The sequence below is a fragment of the Hemitrygon akajei genome, chromosome 10 (assembly GCF_048418815.1).
Source record: "Hemitrygon akajei chromosome 10, sHemAka1.3, whole genome shotgun sequence".
NCBI classification, from domain to species: Eukaryota; Metazoa; Chordata; class Chondrichthyes; order Myliobatiformes; family Dasyatidae; genus Hemitrygon; species Hemitrygon akajei.
The window spans coordinates 26,916,867-26,934,372 of NC_133133.1; the positions used below are offsets into that span (position 1 = coordinate 26,916,867).

The 17,506-nt window shown below is 40.9% G+C and overlaps 1 protein-coding gene across 7 annotated transcripts in view; it reads right to left on the reverse strand.

The window, feature by feature from the left end:
- atrx (ATRX chromatin remodeler) overlaps nt 1-17,506 on the reverse strand; it is a 196,316-nt gene that overhangs the window by 126,267 nt on the left and 52,543 nt on the right. For all 7 annotated transcript variants that reach the window (XM_073057943.1, XM_073057939.1, XM_073057942.1 and 4 more), the window contains one exon: nt 7,560-7,635. In XM_073057943.1, the coding sequence (XP_072914044.1) occupies nt 7,560-7,635 (76 nt within the window). The remainder of the gene's footprint in view (nt 1-7,559; nt 7,636-17,506) is intronic.

Consider the following 17,506-nt stretch of genomic DNA (forward strand, 5'->3'; position numbering starts at 1 on the left):
ACGCGAGCACAACCACCTCAGGTAACCACTGTAACAAAAAATAATTGCTTGATTGCGTACTTGATAAGAACGCCAAGCACTTCAATACTCAATTATGATAAAATGAAAATAAATTTCTTGCATTTTACTACTGTCAATTTCAAAGTAGATCTTCTAATGGAAATCTTGACTTTTAAAATACTTAGTCACTACATTGTAATATTCAAAATATGAACATTGATGAATGTAGAACATTTAAAGTAAATCAGCTGAAAACCGTATGTTCTGTACTACATTTTCACCAGTCCAAGTATGCAATATTTCAATCAACCTTTACAGTTCTGCAGCTCTATTCAGAAATTTGAATTTAAATATGAAACTCAAGTTTTAGACATATCTGAAACAATCTTTGAAGTAATGAAAGTAAGAGATAAATTGTACATTGAGGGGGCAAGAACCAAACTAAAGTGAAATAATTTTCTAGGTGAAAAAAAGTTTCTCATCCAATGTTGTTCTGAAGACTGTGCCATTTTTTAAAAATTCTGAAATGTACGCTTTTTCTAGTATTTTCCATTTAAAACATCTGAACATAATTAGGGAGAAATCACTTGGAAGTACTTTAGGGCCACCAAGACTCATGATAATTTAGTTTTAGTAAATGTGGCATGCTAAGCCATAGGAAATAGAACCATGTTAGCTTGTATCTCTAGCCTTTAGTGGTAACGGCTGTGCAGACAATGAATCATTGAATGTTGCAGCAGAGAACCAAGACATTCACCTCACCATTAAACTTTTCTCCATTTACAAATGCATAACTTGCAGCAACTAATTTTCTTTAATAATTTAATGACTTCATCAATAATCTGCAATTCTATATTCCAACTATCTAAAAAATTATAACTATTTTCCGATGCTTGCATGATAAACTTAAATTTATAATATCCTACCAACTAATGAAATCAATTTATACTTAATTGGCTTAGCTCAGCCCTCAATATTTCAATTCTTCAACAAACTTAAGACTTAGAAATTATATATTTGTTTCAAATCTTTCACTCATGGCATAACCAAAATTATAAATACATCGCGATCCTAATTAGGTCAGTTTTCTCTGAGTGCTTATTGATCTCAGAGTAGTCTCCACTCAGAATAATTTATTTTCCAGTTAAGTCATATACTTACAAGCGAGTACAATTTTTGAAAAAGGATTTAATGATTAAATTTAACTTACAAATATTTTAACAACAGTCTGTATTTCTATAACACTTTCAACATCACAGTGTTTCAGGTAAGTGTTGTCAAAGGAAAAGCAACTCTGACAAACCTTGAGGCCTCTAGCAATTCAAATGCTCATCTATCTCTCCACAGAATGAAGGCAAGTTGTTCCCACTATTCCTTCCCTCCCTACTACAAACTTACTTCCATGTCTCAGTGACCCCATCTTTCTTTTTCAAAATTGCTTTATTTACAGGAAGGATGCAAGGCATTTCAGTACTCGCAGACTTAAAGAAAAAATTCTGAAAATGCCAAAACACATACCATGGTCCTGGAGGAACGTTGTTTTGTTTTTACTGTGTATGCATTGGCAGTTTATGGTCGAAATGACAATAAAAAGGGACGACTTGACTAATTCTATTAGAAAATCAAGTCATCAATATTTTTTGCTGGAAATTAACTATGCCAAGATTGAAACACAAAACATTACTTGATGATAACTCTCATCATTGCTTGTGGACAACTGAGTGCCACCTCAATCCAGTGAACAGAATGAGGTGGCAGACACTGCACTGGGGCACAATACCACTGAATTCCTGAACAAGATGGGAAGAACTCATTTAAGGTCTTTGGTGAATTCAAGAGTCAATTGCTACAAACCGGTATAAATTGGGGTGGAGCTTAGCAGACAATGGCGCCTAATGGCGACTCCTCTGCTTGCATCTTCTGGAACAGCTCTATTTCTATTTTTAATATCTCTATTTTTCTCTTTCAGGGTTCTTTTGAAGACCCTGACCTGGAGTTACATGCTGACTTCGGTTCGCGGGACCCTCTCTCAGGGCTCACACAACTGGCTGTTTCTCGATATCCCAAGGACGCGGCTTGGAAGATTAGCTCACCTTCAGAATTTCAGGATTTCGTGGCTCTGTAGGCAGGCGGAATCGAGGTCGGTGCCTCTGTGTAGTGGGAGATGGAAGGTCTCTGGTTGTCTGCAGAGACCAGAGTTCTTTGGGCACAGAGCTCAGAAAAAGCGATGCAACAGACTTTTAACATCGTAAATCAGCGAGCTGTTTGTTTTGTCTCCCCTCTTGCTGCGAAATGGAGACAACTCTTTTTCCCTTATTAGGGAGGGGGGGAGAGAGAGAGAGAGAGAGAGAGAGAGAGAGAAAGAGAGAGAGCCTGTGGTATGTTGAATTACCAGGTGAATGAGTAGTCTTTGGAGTATTGCAAGACTGTGTCTTTACTGATGCTTTGATGCATGCTTGAGTGCTCAGTGGGGGGGGGGAGGGGAAGCAATGCTTTTCTTTGCTGTTAGGGGAGAGAGCTGGGGGAGGGGCTTTGTCATTCATTCTTTGGGGCATTCCTCTATTTTCGTGGATGGTTGCAAAGATAAAGAATTTCAGGATGTATTTTGTATACATCTCTCTAACATTAAATGTACCTTTGAAATTCATGTGGATGAACATTGCTTATGAATTACTTCCAGTAAGTTCATTAGTGTCAGTTTTAAGATTGTAATACTCAAGGTAAGTAAATGGTGCCCTGCCTGCAGCACAGTAAAACAATATCACACCACTAGTCATAAGCTGCATAAGTATTGAATGAAAAGTAGGCCTTTTGGCCATTAAGCTCACTTCACTATTCAATATGATCACAGATGATCTTGCATTTTAATTCCATTTGCTGCCCAATATTCACAACTTCTAACAAAACATAGTAAACCGAAACAAAGGAATACAAGAAATAGGGGGCAATCATCTTTTGTCGAGTTCCATTACATTAAATTCAACTATGCTGCTCATTACCTAACCTGTTTATATTTCGTACTCATGCACAAAATTCCAACCATAAAGGGAAATAATATTTTACTATATAAATGCCCAGATTTTTACCAATTGAAGTATTCTCTTAAACTCAGAATACAAATGACTTTTGACTAACTAGACGAGAAATTTAAATTGAAGGAGGCTGAAAAACATTTTAATGTAAAGGGCAAAAAAATATTCAATTATGACCCAATCTGAATGCATTGCTGCATTTACTATTGCTAATCTAAAAACAGCATCAACTGAAGACAGCAGCTTTGGCTCAATTCAAACTCAGCATACGTGGAAGCATGCAAAATGCAGCATCCATCATTAAGGATCCCCATCACCCAGGAAATGATCTCTTCTCATTGCTACCAAGATGGTGATATAGGCATCTGAAAACACACAGTCAATGGTTCATTAACAGCTTCTTCCCCTTCACCATCATACTTCTAAATGGACAATGAACCCATGAATACTATCTCAATGTTTTTCCCTCTCTGTTTGTACTATTTATATATTTCAATTTTCTTTTTTATACTTACTAAAACTTAGCTTTTATTATTATATATTGCAATGTATTGCTGCAAAATGAATTTTACGACATATGCTAGTGATATTAAACCTGATTCTGATTCATGATGCTATTTTTAAGGAAAGTGCACATTCCATTGCAGTAAAACTAGTGTTTGCCAATGACAAGACAATTACCCTGTACCTGCATTCATTCACTGCATACCATTAAAAGTAAGAAAGTTGTTTGGCTTATCTACAAACTGGAATATAATAAATCTGTCACATTTTTAAAAAAATTCCATAAATCTTAAAGTGCAGGATATTTGTAACACAAACATCAAAAAAAACTTTAAATTCTTGTTTATTATAGTGAAAAATAGTATGAGTTTGTTCAATCCTAAATTATGCACGGCTGGTACGCATGAAAATTTGCTTTAAAATTTTCAAGCCATCTCTTGTGAACGTCATCACTAAACAATTCAAATGTGGAACTCCAAGTTAACTTTTATCTTCACAATGTTCTAATCAAAATAAAGGAATTACAGCAAAGTGAATTAAATTTCATTTACCCACTTGATTAAAAAAAAATCATCTATAAAATATTTGATGTTAAAACATTAAAACAGATTATGCCGTGGAAGATTTTTAAAGTTAGGTGTACAGTAGGTTGAATTTCGAGATATTTATGCTCATTGATTACACGCAAATGACATTGCATGATTCAACTAAACATTATTAAAACTCTGCTGAAAAAAATTTAAATGGAAGTTGATTTCACTTTGGATGCCAGTGATTACATCTCAATTATTTGATCTGTAAACAAGAAAAACTTCCAGCAGCATATTTGTACCCAATATCAAACATAATAATAGCAGTCTTAAGATCTGCAGTCCAAGGCAAAAACAGATGCCTTTTTCCACATTTTTTCCAATGCAAATATTTTATGCACAATATAGAAAAGAACAAGTTGTCTAGAAATACACAGTTAACATAATAAAATAACATTAAAATAACATTTTACATTGTGGAAAATATAATGTCGCAATAGGTTAACATATACTGATGTAGCTCCATGTGGAAAAAGTTCAGAAGACTATGGTAAAGTCACAAAACCAATTTCCTGTTCTTTTTAAACTGAGCTATTCTATCAATTTTACTATTTGGCACAACTGCTCATGGCTTAGCAATTAACAGCTGTTGAATTAGCTTATGTTTTTAATTATGGATGTTGGTCTGTCCCATATGAATACCACTCTTCATGTGGTTTAACTCACAGCTCTACAAAATCTTTCCTTGAATGCCTTCTGGGTGCTTCAAATCTGGCCAATCTTGTCTCTCTCCCTGAAAATAGTCCGAGTTTGCACACATTCACCGTAAGACTAATTTTAAGTGAGTGCTTCCAAGCACTGCTTTCTTACTTTGATCAGCAATACAAAATATTAATGCTTAATACAATACAAAGTATTTGGCAGCATTACCGCAAAACTCTAAATGGCTGGATTTATATCTTCATAATAATTTGGAAATTGCGTCAAAATGGCTAGGTTATATTTTAGATTATTCTGTTCAATGTTCTAACCTGAAGAATATAAGAACACCAAGGCAGTGGTGTCAAAGTGATATGGGGTAATGACACATTCAAAGTCAAATACCATTTTTCAGGATATCATAATAATTCATTGAAACTAATCACTCTTAAAAGCTGCACCAATTGATAACTCTCTTTTTCATTTATATCCGAATTTAATTAACTCCTTTGATGACAAATTAAAACCTGGATGGTATGCTGCCTTCCAGATGCCAGGGTCAGAGACGTAACAGATTGAATACGTACACTTAAGGTGGAGGGTGAGCAACCAGCAGTCATGATGCACATTGATACCAATGACATAGCTTAAAAAAAGGATGAAGTCCTGAAGAGTGAAGATAGGGAGTTGGGAAGGACGCTAAAAAAGGACCTCAAAGGTAAAAAGCAGGATCTCTGGAATGCCACAAGCAGTAAGAATAGGATAACATGACAGATGAATAACTGGCTGAATAGTTGCTGCAAGGGGCAAGGTTTCTGACTTGTGGATCATTGGGATCATCTTCTGAGTAATGTATGACCTGTACTAAAGGGGCAGGTTACCCCTGAACTCGAGAGAGACAATGTCCTTGCTGGCAACGTATGTGAGCAACAAGATGACTAGAGTGAGGATAGATTTGCTCAGGAATAAAGGGATAAAAGTGCCGAGTGAAATGAGATGGGGAGGGCCTAATAAATAAGTTGTTTCACTGTGGAAGGGGTACTGTGCTGGAGTGTTTTGATGTCTAGAACAAAGAAGCATGCAAGATTCTGAAAGACATTAGAATAGAAAAGTTGCTGGGTACAATGGGTTACACCTCAAGTTACACAGGAAGTGAGTGAAGAGATTGCAGGAGCAGTGATAATGATCTTGCCACAGGAGTAGTTCAGAGAACCGGAAGATGGCAAACGTTGTTCCATTGTTCAAGAAAACTAATGGGGATAATCTTGGGAACTACAGTCTTACAAACTAATGGGGAGGATTCTTAGGAACAGAATTCACAAGCGTTTGGAGAAACATATCTCTATAGGGATAGTCAGCATGGCTTTGAAGTGCAGGTTGTGCTGCATGAGCCTGACAGAATTTTTCAAGCAGGTGACAAAGAAAATTGATGAACATGCAGCCATGGATAAGGTCGTGTACATAGATTTCAGTAAGGCACCTGACAAGGTTCCCCAGAGTTGGCTCATTCACAAAGTCATGAGGCATGTAACCCATGAAAATTCAGATGGGTAGGTTCAGAAATGGCTTGCCCACACAAGGCAGAGGGTGGTAGTAGATGGAACATGGTGGTCGGTAACTTACGGTGTTCCACAAACACAAAAATGTTAAAAAATATTTCTGCTGTTTTTACTGAACTGGTGATTCTGTTTTAACAATTTCAGAAGCCAAAAGTAGCAAGTCAAAATATAGACATATCCCCACCTAATGGGCAGAAATGCTTCTACTTGCCCCAACGAATGCACAGTGAAAAGATGAGTTTAAGTTATGACTCATTTCAAAAAATCATTGGGTACATAATAGGCCAGCAGCTCCCATTTTACCAAATAGAATTCCATCCAAAAAATCTGAACAAAACACCTGTGGAGCATATACCAGAGGCTGCAGGGTCTTCAAAATACCAAATTGTTCTGAACCCAAATTCAGAAATAGGGTGACAATTGTAAATGAATAGGAAAACCCCACCTTCAGTCTCTGACAAACAAACTACTAAATATGATTTTTAAAATTTTATCACGAGCTTGTGTATTATTCTCAGGATTGAAAGAAAAATAATGAGCTTTTTTGGCTTAAATTGCCCTTTCTGAAATACTGTTTTATAGCTTGTGTTATGACCCAGTCATCTCTCTTGGAAACAGCTTCACAATTAGCAAGTTACATTTTCAATCTTCCTCTCTTTATAATCTTTATACAAGATAAAAAGACAAGTTTATTAACACAGCTCTAAGTGGAAAAATATCCTCTATTCTTTCCAAATCAAAAATTAGAAAACCCAGTCCACAAAGAAAACTAAAGAAAAAGTCTTCATCTAAGTAGGCATGATGCAAGCACATCTAATTAAGAGGTAGAAAGTACTGTGAAGAAACATATCATGTAACAAATTTTCCCAGATACTTCAAAGCATGTGGTAACCTTATGGATAATATTCAAACATGCAGGATCAACTAGCACTAAAGAGTGACAATTAACCTTAGTTTTGAACATTAAATTCCACTTTTAACATTTTGATCAACAGTTTCAACAAGAATATTGGAGAAGTTTTTTTAAAAACATAAAATGGGTTTATTAAATAAATTTCAAAACTTAAAAGGCTTGAAATTATTTCAAGTGTTCTTACAAACAAATTAAGGTTAACGTTTAAAACAAAAAGGAACAAATGCTGTAATTAAATTTTGGTGCTTAAAGAAATGGCCATGATTGCACAACATACATTTCTAAGAAGTTTTTGTGAAGTCCACAATGTAGAAATTATTACCTATTCTCAGGATCATCGTCATAATCGTCACTGGCGCACTGGGTGATATTTTTTGAATTGCCTTCTGCTTCATCACCTGTAAAGACATAGAACTAACCTAAGTTCACTGACTAACAGCCTTGTAGAGAACTGCCAGCATGTTGGAGAGCTCAGGGCAGCGCGTTTCCAATTTCCATAATGGTGCATTACAACGTGGAAGTCAAAAGTTAGATAGAGGGAAAACCAGCACACCCAAATGCTGCTTCACTTCCTGCAGCCAGAGGATTCCAGGCAAAGGAATTGTGAACCCATCTATTTAACCTTAGCATAATCACAGGACAATGTACAATAATCAATTAACCTACTAACTTTGGAACATCTTTGGAACGTGGAAGGAAACTGGAGCACCTAGAAGAAACACAATCATTCACAGGATGGACGCATCTGAACTCCGATGCACCAAGCCATAATAGCATTATGCTAAACGCTGCGCTACTGTGGTGCCCCTATCAGATAAATCCATATAAATCATCTGCATTAGCCTCTGCACACCTGCATATACGTCATGGATAACACCATGTTCAGCGGCGCCTAAGTTTGTTAAAATCAAATTCAGAGCTTTGCTCAGGAGAAAAACATGCATTGAGGGGAATTTATCTATCAATATCTCTAGTATCATAATAGCAATACCATCTTCTCTAGTCCAATGCGATTTATATTCATCCTGTGTGACAATCCTATCTGGCCTCTCAAGCCTACTGTCAATCTCATCATCAAAACTAAAACTTGCTATTCCCACCCATCCCCATTACATTTCATGAGGAAATCTGCAGATGCTGGAAATTCAAGCAACACACAGAAAATGCTGGTGGAACGCAGCAGGCCAGGCAGCATCTATAGGAAGAAGCACTGTTGACATTTCAGGCCGAGACCGTTCATCAGGACTAACTGAAAGGAAAGATAGTAAGAGATTTGAAAGTAGGAGGGGAAGGGGAAAATGCGAAATGATAGGAGAAGACCGGAGGGGGTGGGGTGAAGCTAAGAGCTGGAAAGGTGATTGGCGAAACGGATACAGAGCTGGAGAAGGGAAAGGATCATGGGACAGGAGGCCTAGGGAGCAAAAAAGGAGGGGGGAAAAACCAAATATATCAGGGATGGGGTAAGTAGGGGAGGAGGGGCATTAACAGAAGTTAGAGAAGTCAATGTTCATGCCATCAGGTTGGAGGCTACCCAGCCGGTATATAAGGTGTTGTTCCTCCAACCTGAGTGTGGCTTCATCTTGACAGTAGAGGATGCAATGGATAGACATATCAGAATGGGAATGGGACGTGGAATTAAAATGTGTGGCCACTGGGAGATCCTGCTTTCTTTACCGGACAGAGCATAGGTGTTCAGCGAAACGGTCTCCCAGTCTGCGTCGGGTCTCACCAATATATAAAAGGCCACAGTGGGAGCACCAGACGCAGTATACCACACCAGCCGACTCACAGGTGAAGTGTCGCCTCACCAGGAAGGACTGTCTGGGGCCCTGAATGGTGGTGAGGGAGGAAGTGTAAGGGCAGGTATAGCACTTGTTCCGCTTATAAGGATAACTGCCAGGAGAGAGATCAGTGGGAAGGGATGGGGAGGGGACGAGTGGACAAGGGAGTTGTGTAGGGAGCGATCCCTGTGGAAAGCAGCAAGAGGTGGGGAGGGAAAGATGTGCTTGGTAGTGGAATCCTGTTGGAGGTGGCGGAAGTTACGGAGAATTATACATTGGACCCGGAGGCTGGTGGGGTGATAGATAAGGACAAGGGGAACCTATCCCATTACATTTCACCCCTTTTCATATCTGCAATCAATCCTAAACAAATAGTCAAAATTTCTGCTCATATTATTCTTTGTGGAAGAAAGCTCCAAACGTACATGATCATCAAAACCTGTCATACACATCCTGAATGGGTAGCATTCTCATCCTGAATGGGTAGCATTCTTTTTAAAAACCAGGTTACAGAATTCTCCCAGAAGATGAAGCATCATCATTGAGAGTTTTCAGGATCTTGGTCAGGAGTCACCAACCTTTTTTTGCACCACGAACCGGTTTAATATTGACAATACTCTTGTGGACTGGCCGATGGGGGGGGGGGGTGTTAATCACGACACTCAATCACAGCGATACTCAAAGGGGCTTCCTTATGTCCAGTCTATCCCGCAATTTAGTTTTCATGGGTATCGGCATTTGCTTCTGTCCTGCTTGCTCACGTTTTTTCCGCTCAAAAAACTCAATGGGTTTGTCTTTAAGTGCAGGGTGTTTGGACTCAAGGTACCGAAGCAGTTTTGAGGGCTTCATTGCCTCATTAGACAGCCCCCAGGCCCGAACTCCAGCCTCCCGCCCGCCCACTACCAGACACCTTGGCCAAGTGTGGCTGGTTGTGGGTGGGATGAGAGGACAAGGTAAGGGCCAGAGGTCCCTGTGCCGGGGCCACAGCAGTCGCAGTCCGGAGAGAGCGAGGAGTGCAACAGGGCACGCGCCCGCCCCCATTGTAGGTAGGTAGGATCTTTCGGCCAACAAAAGTTTGGCTCGAGAGATGACTTTCAGTAGATCGCTGCGAGGTAGCTGCTCTGCTACTTACGAAACGCTGAGCCCGAATTAGGTTGTCTGCGAATATTTTAGCACCGGCTTCCCCACAAACATTCGGTGTGCTAAACAGGTTTAGAGGCCCCCATCTGTCCGCGCTCCAAGCCAGTAGCAACGGCACTTCCCGCCAACCTTGTGAGGCGGCCGGTTACCCGAAGCCAACCAGTGATCCCTGGCGCTAGGGTATCACTGCATTTAGGCAACTGATGACCACGCGTGGGTAATGACCTTGCATGCGTTCAACAGTGGGCGTGACAGGGAATGAGGAAAGGTGCAGCTGACTCATATAATTTCATATTGCCAAATCATATCATTTCCTTGCAGCCCGGTAGCACATGCTTTGCGGCCTAGTGGTTGAGGACCACTGATCTTGGTGACAGGACCAATAGTTCTACACAAATTTTTATATGTATCGTTACTTCCATAGAAATTCAGTGGAATACTGTGTTTAAACTTGACAATAGCACTACAACATCACTACAACTACATTCATTTGTCATCAACGTTTCTCAATGATAACACAAATACCTATGTCAGGATGCTATTCATTGACTACAGCTCAGCATTTGATACCATCAATCCTACAATCCTGCTTGAGAAGTTGCGGAACCTGGGCCGCTGTACCCCCCTCTGCAATTGGATCCTCAACTTCCTAACCAGAAGACCACAATCTCTGCGGACTGAGATAACATATCCTCCTCATTGACGATCAATACTGGCGCACCTCAGGGGTATGCGCTTAGCCCACTGCTCTACTCTCTATATACTCATGACTGTGTGGTTAGGCATAGCTCATATATCATCTATAAATTTGCTGATGATACAACCGTTGTTGGTAGAATCTCAGGTGGTGACTATGCCAACTAGTGGAGTGGTGTCGCAGCAACAACCTGGCACTCAACGTCAGAAAGACCAAAAAACTGATTGTGGACTTCAGGAAGGGTAACACGAAGGAACACATACCAATCCTTATAGTGGGACCAGAAGTGGAGAGAGAGAGAGAGAGAGCAGTTTCAAGTCCCTGGGTATCAAGATCTCTAAGGATCTAACTTGGTCCCAACACATTAATGCAGTTATAAAGAAGGCAAGACAGCAGCAATACTTCATTAGGAGTTTGAGTGTATTTGTTGACATACCAACTCTCTTCAAAAATTTCTATAGATGTACCATGGAGAGCATTCTGACAGGCTGCATCACTGTCCGGTATGGAGGGAGGTGTTGGCTACTGCACAGGATTCAAAGAAGCTGAAGAGGGTTGTAAATTTAGTTGGCTCCATCTTGGGTACTAGTTTACAAAGTACCCAGGAGATCTTCAGGAAGCGGTGTCTCAGAAAGGCAGTGTCCATTATTAAGGACTCCAGCACCCAGGGTATACCCTTATCTCATGGTTGCCACTGGGAAGGAGGTACAGAAGCCTGAAGGCACACACTCAGTGATTCAGGAACAGTTTCTTCCCCTCTGCCATCTGATTCCTAAATAGACATTGAACCCTTGGACACTACCTCACCTTTTTAAACATATAGTATTTCTGTTTTTGCACAATTTTTAATCTATTAATATATACACACTGTAACTGATTTAGTTATTTATTTATTATTATTTTATTTTGTTTTCTTCTATACTATGTATTGCATTGAACTGCTGCTGCTAAGTTAACAAATTTCACGTCACAAGCCGGTGATAATAAACCTGATTCTAATTCTTCAAAAAGCTACTTAGAAACTATGAAGAGAAATTATCCTTAATCAGAGAGTGCCAGCATTTAAAAGTACCTCATATGCAGCAATCATATGGTTATGAAATACAAGCTTTTAAAAAGTCTGTTGAAAAGATTTCAACCCAAATGACATACTACTTATTACTAAATGAGGGATGCATATACAACGGTGAACAATTGTATCAATAAATGGGTTCTGCCATAATCACTTTGTTTCAAAGCAACTATGGTGCAAACACTGAAAAGAGATGAATTCCAAACATGAGATGATGGCAACTGTCCTTAACTGGCACACAATCAACACCCTAAACATTGCGGCATACTGGGGCCATGCTACGCATTGCCTATAAAATGCACTGGCTTCTACTCCTAAGGACAACAAAGGCAGCACAAAATGGGACCACTTCAGGAAGCTCCCCTTCAAGTCACATAACACCCTGACCTGGAAAAACATCACCAGTCTAGTCACCACCAAACAACACACAAGTTTCTTCACCAATAGTATTTCAGCATGTTACGAATGTGCCACAACTCTGAGGGGCCGAAGGGTACAAAGTAGCCCCTCCTTTTTGAGAATCGCAAGATCGCTATTAATTCGGGTCTGGGACTCAGGAAATGAGAGAGAATCCTCAAGGTTTTGGAATGTCCTGGCCCCTCAGCGATACAAAGCCACGGATAACGGCCATTATCTCTTGGAGACGGAATTGTGTATGGAGTACTGTACTATTCACTGAAGCCCTCAGGGAATGACCAGAGTGGGCTGGTTGAGGGATTGCATCATCCCAACCTGACTGACATCTGAGACCCCGTGAGTAAGGATAAAAGAGGGTCTGGGGAACAACCCCTTCAGACGCACCAGGAGAAACGCTAGAAATCCCGTGACAGCGTTTAATAGCGACAGCCGGTGGGGCCCGCGTGCGTCCTTTCCCGTTGCCTGGGACCGGCAGGACTGACCACGGAAGAACGGCTTAGTTAAAAAGAAAAGGACACCAACGAAATGTCGAAGGATCGACATCATAAAAAAGGAAAATCTGGCAAGTTCCAAAATCTCTCTCTCTCTCTCTCTCTCCAACAATTGAAAACCCAGCGGTCCCCAAAGGCGGAAGCCTGCCTGAACTGAATGACTTTTATATTTCCATCGGACAATCCATTATCCCCTAGACAACAATAGAGCTATTTCTTATTGATTATTATTATACCCGCGCTTTTAGATTTAGTATTGACGACGTATATTATCTGTATGTTTGCATTGATATTATTTTTGTGTATTTTTAATCAATAAATACTGTTAAAAATAGTACCATCAGACTTCAACGGACCTCTCTATCTTTGCTGGTAAGTGACCCAGTTACGGGGTACGTAACAACTTGGGGTTCTCGTCTCGGGATTTGATACCAAATTGGGAGGCCAGTGAATCGGGCTTGTAAGTCCAAACTTGGACCTGGTTACGCGGGTAGCCAGACGGGAAACCAGCAAAGATGGACGTGGGTGAATTTATAGAAAACCCGACTCTGAAGGCGCTAGAGGCGGCCACAAAGTCAGAATTAATAAATATTGCGAAAAGACTAAACCTCGCAGAGGTGAGGTTGTCGATGAAAAAGCGGAAGGTGCGGAGGGCCATAACTCAGTATTATATTGTGAAGAATGTGTTTTCAGCTGAGGTATTGGAAAATATCCCTGAAAAGGTACCAGCTAGTGGGACGACTCAGTTAGAGTTGGAGAAATTAAGGTTGGAACATGAAATTAAATTAAAGCAGCTGGAAGCAGCTGAGAAGGAGAAAGAAAAAGACAGGGTCGAAAAAGAAAAAGAGCAGCGAAGAGCCGAAAAGCAACAGGAGCATGAGCTCCAGCTAAAGGAGTTATAGGTGAAAAGGGAGCAGGACAGAGCTGAGAAACAAAGAGAGCATGAAATTCAGTTAAAACAGCTGGAAGCAGCTGAAAAAGAGAGGGAGAGAGCCGAGAAGGGGAGGGAGGCAGAGAAACAGAGGCAACATGACTTGGATATGGAGAAGTTAAGGCAAGAGCGAAGAATTCCCGAGAGGAGCGGTTTGATGTTAGTCGGGAGTTGAGGGTAGTACCTCCGTTCGAGGAGACGGATGTTGATAGTTATTTCTTGCTTTTTGAAAAGGTGGCAGTGAATCAGAAGTGGCCCAAAGAGCAGTGGGTGGCGTTGTTACAAAGTGTGTTAAAAGGGAAGGCACAACGGGCATATGCGGCGTTGTCCATTGAGGAGGAAGAGTCTTCGAGAATTATGAAAAAGTAAAGGAGGCCATTCTCCGGACCTACGAATTGGTACCTGAAGCGTATAGACAAAAGTTCAGAAATTTAAAGAAAGGGTGGAATCAGACGTATACCGAGTTTGCCGATGAGAAGGGTGTGCTGCAGAAATAGTGGAAGAGGACTTTTGGCGTCTCAAGGAGTTAATTCTGATTGAGGAATTTAAAGGTTGTGTTTCGGAGGATATCCGGATGTATTTGAATGAGAAGCCGAATAAGTCCATCTCTGAATTTGCTAGGTTTGCAGATGAATATGCCCTAACCCACAAGACAAAGTTTTCCTCGAATAAAAGTTACCAGAGAGACCGTGGGAACGGTAGAGAAAGCCCGCCGGTTGAGGCAGAGGTCCCGCCAGGAGCTAGTGGTAAGATTGAGGAGGAGAGGCAAGACGGCAGGAGATTTCCTGGCTTGACCTGTTTTAATTGTGGAAAGGGGGGACAAATTGCATCTAGGTGCCTTGCTCCGAGGAAGGAGACAGGAAAATGGAAAGCAGCCGTCCCTATAGGATGTGCTGTGGTGATCAGTAAATCGACAAGAGAGCCCCGGGTAGACAGAGTACGAGAAGGGTCTGAGACATGTATGTCAAACGGAACCGTGACCGTGAGAGAGGGAGTCCTACCAGTTCCCGTGCGGATCTGGAGAGACACGGGAGCTGAACTGTCATTGATTAGCAGTAAGGTACTGGATTTTGGTCGCAAGATGGGAATGGTAGCTTTGAAAGGAATAGGAAAAGGGAAAGAAACGGTGCCCTTGCATAGGATCATTATGTATTGTGAGCTGGTATCTGGACCAGTTGAAATGGGGGTGCGATCAGAATTCCCGAGAACTGACGCGGATGTCCTTCTTGGGAACGATTTAGCCGGTGGTAAGGTTTGGTCAGCAATGAAGCTGACGAGCCAGCCTGTGAGTGTTGAGGTCCCGCCCCTAGATTCCAAGATCTATCCCGCATGCGCGATCACTCGCAGCATGTCGAGAAAGGCAGCTGAGAACGAGAGCAGTTTCGATTTGGCCGAGACATTTTTACCAACCCTGTACCACAAGGGTTTAAAGGGTGGGAAAACGGAGAATAGAAAAGTGAACAAGAGTAAGGGAGAGAAGGTAGACCTGCCCTTAGCGAGGAGAAAATTTATAGAGGCATGAAGTAAAGATGAGAAACAGATAAAGCTGTTAAAAGGTCCAGAGTTGGACGTGGATGATCTGTCTGGTTTGGCAGAACTGTTTGAAGAAGTTGAAAATTCTAAAGGTGTTCCCGATAATGAAATGAGGGCGGTCCTAGGTGAAAAGGATGCCATTACCTTGGAGAGGTCTGCTGGGTTGGTAGATGAGGTTGTTTCAGCCCGCGGGGTTGAGTTTACTCCGGAAGGGAGTTGCCCAGAGAGTAGCTGGGAGGATCAGGGGAATTTAGAATTTGAAAAGGGTACGGGTATTGAAAGCCTGGAAGAGGCAAATGTCCCGTTTGAGTGTGTCCAAGATGTGGACGCACGTGGTACTGAGCCTAGTAATGGAGCTCAGAAAAAGTCTGAGGTATTTGATTCAGTTGAAAAGGAATGCAGTCCTTGTGGGTCAGATGGGCTTGGTTCAGTGAAGAAAGGGTTAACCTTGGTAATAGTGGGAAGTGAGAATTCCCAGTTGTTTGTGCTCGAAGGTGTGTTAAAAGTTAGTGAGGAGATAAAAGGTGGTGAGGTGAATATTATTATTGAAGGAAAAGGGAAAAGTGTAGTTCCCAAATTCAATGAAGAAAATTTAAAGTCTGGACTGGTGTCAAAAGCAGTAACCAGGCTGAAGGGACAATGGCTTGTTAACACGGTGCCTGCGAATCAATTACAGTTTAATTTGGAAGGTAAAGGTGCCCCACACGCTATTGTTATTCAAGAGTGTGGTGTGAAAAAGCAGAATTCGGAATGCTGTTTGAACAAAGAGGGCTCGCTTTCAGATTTTAAATTGAGAATTAATCGCATGAAGGGTCCTGAAGGGAAAACTAGCAACTTGCTTAAACTTAAAAGAATTGTGTGGAAATTCAGAAAATGGTCTAAGTTTGGAACACATTGCTGATAAAATAACTCCTATGAAAGGTGCGGGCAAAAGCCTATTTCGCCATGGGGCACAAGCTCACCACGTGGGAGTTAACTGGAAAAGGGGCAAGGGTTGACGGGACGCCATTTTAACTGACAGGATCCGGTTTTAAGGGATTTCGACAAAGCATGTGAATAATAAAGACAACCCCCATGGAAGACTGACTGTTCAGTTTGAAAGTAACATAAAGATTAGTATTTGCATGAACTTTTGTAGTATACACGTAAGCTAAGATCACAACTCTTTAGTTTTTGTTGGCTGAAGAAAAGGAATAAAAATAGGTGGTTATTAAATTGGAGTCTGATGCTACAAGACTGTAGTAAGGTACAAGATGTTAAGATATTAAAGGAAGTCACAATATAATTGTTAACTGTTTAGATGCTGAATTGATAACTGTATTACTTGATTATTGTATTTATTATTATTAATAACTGTATTATTAATTGATAACTAATTAATAACTGTATTACTCTGTAGAAAAAAAAACACTTTTGTATGGTGTTAGATTCTAAAATCCTGTAAGACTCTGTATTACTTCGTTTTCACCGATGGTAAAAACGCTTTGAAGAAAGGGGGTGTTACGAATGTGCCACAACTCTGAGGGGCCGAAGGGTACAAAGTAGCCCCTCCTTTTTGAGAATCGCAAGATCGCTATTAATTCGGGTCTGGGACTCAGGAAATAAGAGAGAATCCTCAAGGTTTTGGAATGTCCTGGCCCCTCAGCGATACAAAGCCACAGATAACGGCCATTGTCTCTTGGAGATGGAATTGTGTATTGAGTACTGTACTATTCACTGAAGCCCTCAGGGAATGACCAGAGTGGGCTGGTTGAGGGATTGCATCATCCCAACCTGATTGACATCTGAGACCCCGTGAGTAAGGATAAAAGAGGGTCTGGGGAACAACCCCTTCAGACACACCAGGAGAAACGCTAGAAATCCTGTGACAGCATTTAATAGCGACAGCCGGTGGGGCCCACGTGCGTCCTTTCCCGTTGCCTGGGATTGGCGGGACTGACCACGGAAGAATGGCTTAGCTAAAAAGAAAAGGACACCAACGAAATTTCGAAGGATCAACATCATATAAAAGGAAAATCTGGCAAGTTCCAAAATCTCTCTCTCTCTCTCTCTCCAACAATTGAAAACCCAGCGGTCCCCAAAGGCGGAAGCCTGCCTGAACTGAATGACTTTTATATTTCCATCGGACAATCCATTATCCCCTAGACAACAATAGAGCTATTTCTTATTGATTATTATTATACCCGCGCTTTTAGATTTAGTATTGA